The sequence below is a fragment of the Lipophrys pholis genome (assembly GCF_963383615.2).
Source record: "Lipophrys pholis genome assembly, chromosome: 16".
NCBI classification, from domain to species: Eukaryota; Metazoa; Chordata; class Actinopteri; order Blenniiformes; family Blenniidae; genus Lipophrys; species Lipophrys pholis.
In genome coordinates, this window is record NC_137634.1 from 11,389,492 (window position 1) to 11,400,040 (window position 10,549).

The following is a 10,549-nucleotide window of genomic DNA, read 5'->3' on the forward strand; positions in this document are numbered from 1 at the left end:
GGCAACAGGAAAGAGCATGTTGTGACAGATGCTTTGATTTTATTTTGTGTTTTTCTTTTGAATGAAATAAAAAAACTTATTATCTTTATTTCAAGATCTATTTCATCCAACATTTTCCACTGAATGGATGACCGCTGGACTTCACACAGTAGACACACACACACAGAAAAGAAAGGGATGTCCAGACACTCGCTGACACATATTTGTGTTGACATGTAGAATGCTCTCCTTCCAAAACAAGAGGTTAAATCAATAAAGTTACGCAAGCCGAGGCTGAAGCTTCTCCATAAACTCATTCCTCTGGTACACCACAACTGGGAATCCCAGCGATAAGAGCGATTAGGATGAAGACTGCCGAGATATACGGTCTGAAGACAATCATTAGATTAGAATGAATGAATGAATGAATCATTCTTTGTCACTATTATGCATTTATGCAGGTGTATTACTAGGAATCTTTGCATACATGATTTAACCCACTTTTAATTCCAGTATTAAGAAATGAATTTAGACCATTTGAGTTTATTCCTTTCATTAGACGATCTCATATAATCATGTGGTTTGAGCACTCGGTCTCTATTTGCCTCTCTGGTGCGGCGTTCTGTGGCCGTCATTATGACCAAAGCGTTTTATTCCTGGTCTCCAGGCTCCCAACTCATCGATAAAGGGCATCAGATCACCGGTCAGTTTATTCAACAGGTACGCTATGAATGGCATCGCAAACATATTTCTAGACTTCAAACAATTCCACAAACATTCGGATGGATAAAGAACTTTAAAAAAAAAAAAAAAAAAAGCTGCTGAGTGGCATGAAACAGGCAGTTGAATTAAAGCAGTTTTTATTAGTCCACATAAATGAAAGACATTTCCTAAAAAGAATCCAGACACGTTGATGGAAGTTAACCCTTTCACTTCTATTCTGTGTTCACTGTAAAGGCTTTGCCATGCATACTCCTCATAAGCAGAAGCTCTTGGATATTCAAAAAGCTTAGCAGAACACACTTTAGCCGTCATGGCGGCCCCAAGATCTTAACCAGAGTGTCCAGTCAGAGACGGCGTCACACGTTTGTAACATGAGATCCTCCGGATCGTCAAAAACACTCAAAACAAAACAGTAACATGTTTGACATGTCTCTAGCTTTTTAAAAAATCGTCAGTGTAGAAGTCGAAGGTTTAAGATCATCACAGATCGAACAAAAAACATTTACTAACATGCGTGTCACCGGCTGAATCAGAGACTTTCTGTAAACTCGCACACACACACTCTGTTGAGCGGTATTTATTGACTCCGTGCGCCGCACGGCCACAGTGCATCTTCTCCATCTGCGGCCTCGTGCAGAAGAGACACGCCAAGAAACTCTCCCGGGTTTAGTTCATCAAAACGAGGCAGCGGGGAAACAAGCCTCGCTTCTTCTTCATGCTGCTCCTTTCCAAAAGTGAAGGCGAAGCCCAGCAACACAAAACTCTCTGTAGACCCTAAAGGATCGGCGTGGGGCACCTGCAGTCGCAGAGAAAATTGTAATGAATGAAGCGGATTTCTAAAATTCTGATGAAACAATCAATGTCAGATGTTTTTTTTTGTTTGTTTTAACGGACCTCAGGGGGTTTTGGGTCCAGAAGCAGACGGGGCTTCTTGCAGCTCTGCCTGTTCCGACGGAGCAGAGCTCGAGCTGGAGGCACTTTCCTCTTTCCTGTCCCCGGACAGGAAATCATGGATGGCCGTTTCTATGTTTGGTCGGAAAGTGTGGTTCATCTTGGGATCCACGACCTGAGTTATGATTCTGTCCACGCCAGACTCCAGCATGCCCGACCTACAAACACACATAATACAAGCGATGAGGGCAGGGAGAGGACTTTTCTTGCGTAGAGTTCGGTGGTAACATATTCATCTTCATCACAGGTGAAGATGAAGCTAAGCGGAGGAGCTTATTTTCGATATCGAACACATCTCACACCTGTTGCTCCACAGCTTTACAGTGGAAAAGTATAGAGGGATTGCCACGTTTGAAGTCCACGAGTACCAGCAAAAATAAGATTCTGATCGTGTGAAGTGAGTACACGTATAATCTTTCACCAAAACCGCTGCCATGTTGAGAGACACCAGATCTGCTGGTGGAAGCTTTCAGAAAGCTCACACTTTCCTCGATGGGAAGTTTCCAGTTTATCCTCATTCAGAAACAGTTCCAGTGGGAAATGGGAGTTTTCCTCCTTCCACTTATGAACTTCAATCTAAAGAAAAACTGTGACCCCTGGTGGTGAACTACAATTAAAGCAGCTGCTTCAGGGTACGAGGGAAGCAGTCCTTGATTAAATGCATTAATGTGAACATTTCCAGTGTGCACTCGTACTTTATTATGGATTACAAACTAAGTGGAAATAATCCTGCTGTCAGCAGTATAGATTAATGTGCTCTCATTTGACTGGTTGTGGCCAACAGAGGTCAAATTAGATTGTTAGTGGCCCCTGAACAGATTGACACTTTTGAACAACGTTTTAGTGAAATTGTTGCAGGTTTTAGCTGAGTGGTGGGTCATACTGTATAAGTATTATGAAGCAGCAAATCAAGGAGAATTAGTTCGATATAAAGAGGTTCATTGGATTTATTTGTGTTTAGTGGGGTGTGCTCCACTGGAGATAAAGGAAGACAATATATAGATACTATTTGGAAATTCAAAAAGAGATGGGTACAATAGTCTCCCTTCCGTTAATTCACTTTGCATTTAATTAATTTACATTGAGCGTATTCTGCTCTGCAGCATCTCTTCAGCCTACAATGCTGCACACTGGTCGCCTGTGCTTGTCCATGTGGGATTGTTGTTTTTGATCAATAGAAAGGACCCTGCATGGACTGATGGGCTGCTCAGGGTGCACCCAGCCTCCACCCAGCTGGAAGTGACTTCAATGTTGTGTGCAAAGAGGGATTCGAAGGAGACACTCACTGGACCACACTCTGTCTCAGTCCGTTCCTCATCTGGTTCTTGTTGATGGACGGGTTCCAGTCCTGCGCGCTCAGATGAGACGTCACGAAGTTGTCCACTTTCTGCCGCAGGTTCTGATAGGCAGGCTGCAGCAACAACAACAACAACTCAGTAAACAACCGCAGCGGCCAGGAAAACTCCGCTAAAGTGAGAGTGAAGCTTTACCTTCGTGTCAACATCGGCCAGACAGTCCCGACGGAACTCGTCGAAAAGACCCCGGTTTTTTAAGTGCTCCACAATCATCGCAATGAGCTGCGGGTCTCCCGGAGGAAGGCCACCCGAATTTATACCGACATTCCCGCTGCCCTCCGCCATGCCGAACACAATCCAATAACGTCTGAGCGTGGAGCTGTGAGAGTTTCTCTGTTAGCATCGGACGCTAACACAACGGTGGAGTCGACGCGGTACCGGAAGTACGTTTGATTAATCTCTTCTTACAAATCACAGGGGCGGAGTGATTACTGCTTTTAGTTTTCACGATCGTAAACAGACTTGCATTTAGAAAAAGAACAGAAAAAAATCGAAAATGAATTCAATAAAAAAATATTTCCAACATGACTTCTGGTTTGAAGTGACACAATAAGTCTGACGCTATATATTTGACAGCTATTACAATTAGTATTTGTTTTATATTTTATAGTTATTTGTGTTTGTTTCTACCTATTTATCACGATAATTACTTTGTGATTCAATGTCTTGTGGATAAAAATTGGTAGACCCACGGTAGATCTATACGTTCAAACCAAGCACACCCTTCCCATTTGCGCATGCGCGTTTCCGTCATGACCCGGAAGTATTTCAGTCAGTCAAGCGTCAATGCAGAGTGAGGGAAAAACAGCCGCTAAAACACGTTTTAAGATTTTAAGACTGTTTTAAGATTTAGATTTAAGCCTCTAGAAAAAAGAAAAAGACACTGCAAAAGGGAGCCGATCGCCTGGATGGTTGTGTGTGACTAAGAGAGTTCGCTCTGTTTACATTCTCATCATCTGGAGGGGTTTTTTTTTGACTTGGAAAGGTAACATTAGCATGTCTGCTAACCCCAACCGTCTCATTCTAAGCGTTTAATCTGGGATTTTTCAGAAATGAATTGGTGAATAAACCTGATGTATATAGAACCACAGTGTCCTCCTCAAGACGGAGTGTAGATGTATGTCCAGTCTTACTGGCCACCGTCGAGTACAGTTGTCAGCTCTTATTGTGATGGATGAAGGCAGCTGTGTGACAGAATTAATGAGCTGTGGTTGAAGAAAGCCACACTCGGTTCAATGGGCTGCTGCACTGGGTCTGTTGTGTCATTTGCCCAAAAGGTTCCGGTCCTTTATTAGGTAAACATTTATTCTCGCCACAGGACCAGCTAGTGTAACTGAAAATGATCAAAGTAGAGTCATTGTTTACTTTTTCACTCCAGCATCACCTGCGTTGTTACACACCATTAACAGATTGCCAGTCTATTACAGGATTATTAATTATTACACATGTTCACGTTCATTTTGACAAGCAGTTTAAAATCTCTAGTCCAGCATGCATTTTTAGTACCATTCAAATATCCTTGCAGACAGGGGGGGGGGGCTTGCAGAGAAAGAATGAGATTGAGGAGCTGCAGGCTGCTAGTTGCTGAAGATAGTCTTGCTTCTTGTTGAGTGTGATGGAGATAGAGCAGTGGAGCAGAGGGAAACGGTCCTGCTTGACAAATGGAACACACACAGGACGTGCATCATGTAACTTTAGTATTGCAGAATTGACTTGTTTTTGTGTGTGTTGCAGTTATCTCTCATTTATATGGCTATGCACCATCATTAATCTGACTGACCAACATGGATTTTTCTTTATTTATTTATGAACCTACTAACTCGTTTACAATCTCACTTGTCTAGTTGCTGTGTTGCTGTTTATTTTGACACCAGTCACCAAAAAAACCTTCTGAAATATAAAAAAAAAAAAAAACAGTCGCAAAGTAGGATGATAAATCAAAGCTTTATACATAACCAACAAGCCGTATTTTGTTGCAGGCTTGAATGGAGATGGTTGTGTGGTTTGATGCTTCACATTCTCCTTACAGATGAGCGGTCAATCAAACAACAAAGAGTTTATGGAACAGCTGCGAATGCAGGAGCTCTACGGCCAGAGGAATGTAGATGGTTCTGACCCGTTCACCTACACTGATCCAGAGGACGGCACCGTCTACGACTGGGACCAGGAGAAGAAGGCCTGGTTCCCGAAAGTATGAATTTTGTTTACGTCTCTTTACTTTTCTTCTCCTCCAAAGGATGTGATGTTATTCATGGCCTCTCTGTCCCTGAGCTTCAGTACTTTATTTCTAACTACATTACTCACTGCTCCTTTATGTGGCATCTGATTAGAAGTAGTTGTACTTTTTCAGTCGTGGGAATGTGATCGTGTGTGCAATATTTATGTGTGCAATTACATCACATAAAAATGTCCTTTTTAACATGTACAATTCAGATAAAACTTAAAAAAAACTGAATTCAATACAGAAGTTTACATTTCTCCTCTGGGTTCATACAGTGAACCTTTAATATATTTCAGATTTATTAGACACATTGAAAAATTGACAGGTTTATTCTTTTCATTAGAAGGTGTCGTGTGTGAGCAGTTTCTATTTTCATTAACTTGTATTATCATTATTTGCCATCATTACTTCAATGTGGTGAAAATATAATATTTTAGACCTATTACATTATTTAATAAAATCAGAAGTTTTTTTTTCCATTTCTTTCTTTAAACTGAGACCATTGTTATCACAGTGAGAATTTTATAAATGCTTGAAATCTTTTTAGTTTACATGTCACGTGTACGATTAACTTACTAAAAAACCCAAATCATGATTCAGCGATAACCTATTTTTGTGACATTCGCCTGTATGAAAGAGTTCAGGGAACAACCGTTGTACCTTTTATTTTCCCGACTGGACTCCCACATGCTCCGTATGATAACATCACTCTGACCAGAGGAGACGGCTCGTGGCTTCATCTGCCGCCATCAGCTCAGCATGTCCAAGTGGGACCCGAAAACAAGATTGAAGAGACGCACCTTTGATCGTCTTTTCCCCGTTCACCTGTGACGCATCAGTGGTCAGAATGTGTCGTTTCTGTGTTGACGTCGAGTGGGTTTTGCTTTTGTCCCTAGATAACGGAGGACTTCATGGCGGCCTACCAGGCAAACTATGGCTTCACTCAGGAGGGACAGCCGGACGCAAACAGCACGACCCAGAGCGGCGCCGACTCGGCTGCTCCCAAAGCAGACGCCCAGAAACCGCAAAAGGAAAAGTCGGCAGACCCCACTCCAAAACCAAACCCGGACCAGGAGGAGGCGTCGGCCAAAGAAGCCAAGCAGAAAGGCGAAAAGAGGAAAGCAGAAGCAGGTAAACTGAGTCTGGCTTGGGTATGTGAATCGGATCAACAACCTGTATGAATGAATCCTTTTGGAAATATCCTAAATCTTCATTAATTGACGGAGTTGCATCACAGAGCAAACGCAGGGAGACAAACGACAACACGGGCGCACACATCACATCTAAGATTCATTTAGACTCACACATGGGTTTGTACTGTGGGAGAGATGTAAAGTACCAGTGGGCAGCCTACGTGCACACTGTTAATGTTTGAGGTATATATATATTCAATGATGGCATGACATGGCATGATTGAAGAACCACACTGTCTGTCTATAAAATTAAATCACATTTCATGGCCAATTAATTTAAAAAAAGCACAGAAATTCCAAAGGTTTCACATGCTTTTTCCAGCCATTGTGAATTAATTAATAATATCTGATCAACTTCTTGCATTTAGATGCTGTTTTTTGTTCACTTTCATACAATCAGTGTTTTTGATTCATCTGTTTGTTTTTTGTCTTTTGTAGGATGGTTTGACGTTGACGACAATAAAAACACAAACGTCTACGTCTCTGGTTAGTATTGCCTGCATCTCCGTACCGAAGGAGGCAGATGTTTTCCAAGTGGCATGTTTTGCTTTGTTTTTTCTTCCTACGCTTCCAACTCATTTTTTTCCCCTCCTCTCTTTCCCTCCCTCTCAGGCCTGCCTCCCGACATCAGCACGGAGGAGTTTGTTGAGTTGATGTCCAAGTGTGGCATCGTGATGCGAGACCCCATCACTGAGGAGTACAAGGTTAAACTCTACAAGGACAGAGAGGGAAATCTAAAGGGAGATGGTCTGTGCTGCTATTTAAAGGTTCGGATTTCCTTACGCTACGCGTGCAGCCGAAGTTTCCGAATTCATAAAGGAAATATAAACATTTTGATCAACATTGGGAGTTATTTTTCAGTCTTCTTGTGTGAGCCCCTTGAGGTGACTCTTGAGTGTGTTTGTGATTCTCTGCAGAAGGAGTCGGTGGCTTTGGCGATGCGTCTGATCGATGAGTCTGAGGTCAGAGGGTACAAACTCCACGTGGAAGCCGCACGTTTCGAGCTAAAGGGCCAGTACGACGCCACCAAGAAGAAGAAAAAAAGCAAAGATTATAAGAAGAGGATGCAGCAGCAACAGAAGTGAAACCTTTTTCTATATTTCACTCCCCATGTTACAATAAACTCCTCGTCCCGGCTGAATTTGAGCAAATACATATATTCTAACAGACGACATGGATTGTGGATTGTGCTTCTGTGTCTGTAGACAGTTGGACTGGAGGCCGGAGAAGCAAGGAGACGCGAGGAAGAGGCATGAAAAAGTTGTCATCATCAGGAACATGTTTCACCCCAGTGACTTCGAGGTGCGGGGAAAAACACATATAGACACTTTTAAACACACGGCCTATCGGCAGCCGTAAGCATCTCTGTGGGCTGGGTGGTGTTGTTCTTTACAGGAAGACCCCCTGGTGCTGAATGAGTATCGTGACGATCTGCGGTCGGAGTGTGAGAAGTTCGGGGATGTGAAGAAAGTCATTCTCTTTGACGTGAGTTCAACCGCCTTTTTTAGAAAAGATCCCCCCGACGACCCTGTGGCCCCCTGACTTCAACCAGCTTAAAGATTTGCGTCCAATAAAAACCAGCTGTATACGGGTGTATCTGTGCTGCAGCGACACCCGGACGGTGTGGCTTCCATTGCGTTTAAGGAACCAGACCAAGCCGACGCGTGTGTGGAGTCGTTCAACGGACGCTGGTTTGGAGGACGGCAGCTGTCTGCTCTGCTCTGGGACGGAACCACAGACTATCAGGTAAACGTGCTCGTCACATGTGTTTGGAGAGTTTTGTAGAGCTTATAAGTTCATCCTGAAGGTGTCTTATTATATTATATTATATTATATTATATTATATTATATTATATTATATTATATTATTTATTTAGCAAATTGGAGCTCTCACAAACTGTCACATGAACTGGGCCGATGTAGGTGGAGGAGACGACGCGCGAGCGAGAGGAGCGGCTGAAAGGTTGGGCTACGTTCTTAGGGGACAGTGAGAAAAAGCAGGAGAGCAACACAGACGCCACCAAGCCAGCAGAGAGCAGCTCGTCTTCAGAGCACAGCCAGCCGGCCAGCACCACAGAGCAGCGCCCCGAAACGCAAACGGCCTCATCAGAGCAGCAGGAACAGGAAGTGGACTCGACTGACAGCAGCCTCGCAGGAAGTGATGAGGAAAACTCTTAAGTCTCCAGCTGGGATGGCCCCGTCCACACGAGGAACTGTGAAGAAGAATAAAATATGAGGACTAATCTGGACATGTCAAGCTGTTTTGTAATTTAGAACAATAAAATTATGATTTTGTTTACCCCATGTTCATCATTTTGGTCAAACACTATGCTAAATACACATGGACAACTTACCGCCTGTAGTTGGTCAGTGTAGTTTGTTTTTGTGCTTATAACATTAAACCTAAAATCCATTTAAATGACAAAGGAACAATATTCTGTGGCTTCAGTGTGCACAGGACTTCCTCTTTAGTCATGTAAAACAAGAAAGGATAGATTATTGTATACATGAAGACACAAATCCAAGTGAGCATAATTTCACAACATTGTTACAGAATATGTTTAGTCATTAGTGGAAAATATTTAAATAAAGTATTGATAAGAACATGGTTTTACGGTTTCGCTTTGTTTTATTTCAGAAGTAGAGGGCGACCTGACATTCTAGTGTTGAGAAAGAATAATTACATGGATACAACATGGGTGTTTTCAGCTGTCGGCTCTGAGCCAACTGAATGGGTCACAAAAAGGGAAACGGCTGCAAGATTTCACACATGAGGCTCCTGGCTTGTTGATGATAGTTTCTTGCTTCTGTATTCATGTAGGTGGGAAAATGGAAAGTTGAAAAAAGACAAGATGAAAAAAACAAACATAACATGACTCAAAAGTAATTTTTTTTTTTTTTAAATGAAGCACACTTTGTCGTTTCATTTGTGCTTGAGTACAAAGCAAATGGCAAGAAGGAGAAAAGAAAGTGAAATGAAGAACAACAGAAAAAAGAAAGAGTAAAAGAGGTCACTCAGATTGCCTCATTATTGCCGTATAATAGAAATCCAGTGACTTCAATCCTCCGTGGCGATGCAAAAACCAGAGGTCATATCTTGGATTGTACATAGAAATATGTTTGGTTAAGATTTATTTACTGCCTGCAAACATCCTGGTAAATTATTATTTTACAGTTTTTAAACGATCACAATTGTTTCAATTACAACGGTTTTAATTGAATTAAAAAAAATGATGTATGAAGAAAAATCTGTTATTATCACTGATTTACCCTGACTTCGTTTTTAAATTTGACTTGTAACAAGGCATACTGGGAAATGCAGAACCTCTTCTTTTGGAGGGAACGCGCATACCTGTACGTGTGGGGACACGTGACAGAAATCCCCATTGGTTAATTGTTTTTTAAAAAAACAAATCTTCTCCAAACACTCATAACTTGACTTTATGTTGAGAAAGACAATAGGATGGACTAAAAGGTGAGTGCCAGTTTCTTTGTTATTGAAGATCAGTCACAGGCTTTAATTCATTCATTCATCATGTGGCCATGAGGCTGCTGGACCTTCATCCATTCACTGGGACTCTGTTACTGTTCATCTGTGACTCTTTATGCCTTCATGGTGGTGATTTGGTCTGTGCTGTCAAACATGCAGTGTTTTGGGGTCCAATTCGTTTTGCATGAAACTGTTCAGAATCTGTACACAACTGTAGCAGTGTAGCCAGATCAAGAGAAATAAGCCCAAAACAAGCCTCTGTTTATATAAATTGAAAGGTTTCATACAAACAAATGAGCAAACCGTATAAAACCAATAAAGAATAGACCGGCTGAGGCTGTTAAACTATTGAAACGTTGAATTTTATGTCACAGGTGCAATGTGAACATTTGCAAATTTAGACTTTTGTAGGAAGGCCAGCTTAAATCAAACCAACCTCTGATGATTGCACTTTGCTGTTTTTATCCAAAGTTACATTAAACTCAACAGAAAACACTACCATCTAGTGGACACACAGTGTCACTGCATTTTTTTGAAATTGACAGACTAAAACCTGAAGTTATTGAATGATATTCCACTCTGATGGTGGCTATTTCTTTCCATGCCGTGCCAGACAACTTTACAGGCTGCAGATTCT

General features: G+C 41.9%; 2 protein-coding genes across 3 annotated transcripts; one reads left to right on the forward strand and one right to left on the reverse strand.

The window, feature by feature from the left end:
* Positions 1-672: 672 nt before the first annotated feature.
* Positions 673-3,376, reverse strand: bod1 (biorientation of chromosomes in cell division 1). The gene is made up of 4 exons (XM_080483572.1): positions 3,144-3,376; positions 2,940-3,064; positions 1,597-1,811; positions 673-1,498 (listed from the first exon to the last, which is right to left on the reverse strand). Exons 1-3 carry the CDS (start codon positions 3,291-3,293, stop codon positions 1,598-1,600), a joined length of 489 nt encoding a protein of 162 aa, XP_080339698.1. The 5' UTR covers positions 3,294-3,376; the 3' UTR covers positions 673-1,498; position 1,597.
* Positions 3,018-9,033, forward strand: htatsf1 (HIV-1 Tat specific factor 1). 2 transcript variants are annotated; one of them, XM_080483561.1, is made up of 10 exons: positions 3,018-3,391; positions 5,038-5,199; positions 6,126-6,360; positions 6,861-6,908; positions 7,035-7,189; positions 7,340-7,503; positions 7,628-7,724; positions 7,818-7,907; positions 8,031-8,168; positions 8,346-9,033. In XM_080483561.1, the coding sequence occupies exons 2-10, from the start codon at positions 5,038-5,040 to the stop codon at positions 8,598-8,600; spliced, it is 1,344 nt and encodes a 447-aa protein (XP_080339687.1). In that variant the 5' UTR covers positions 3,018-3,391; the 3' UTR covers positions 8,601-9,033. The 2 variants fall into 2 exon arrangements, with proteins under 2 accessions (XP_080339687.1, XP_080339686.1); XM_080483560.1 differs by lacking the exon at positions 3,018-3,391 and adding an exon at positions 3,757-3,993.
* Positions 9,034-10,549: the final 1,516 nt, after the last annotated feature.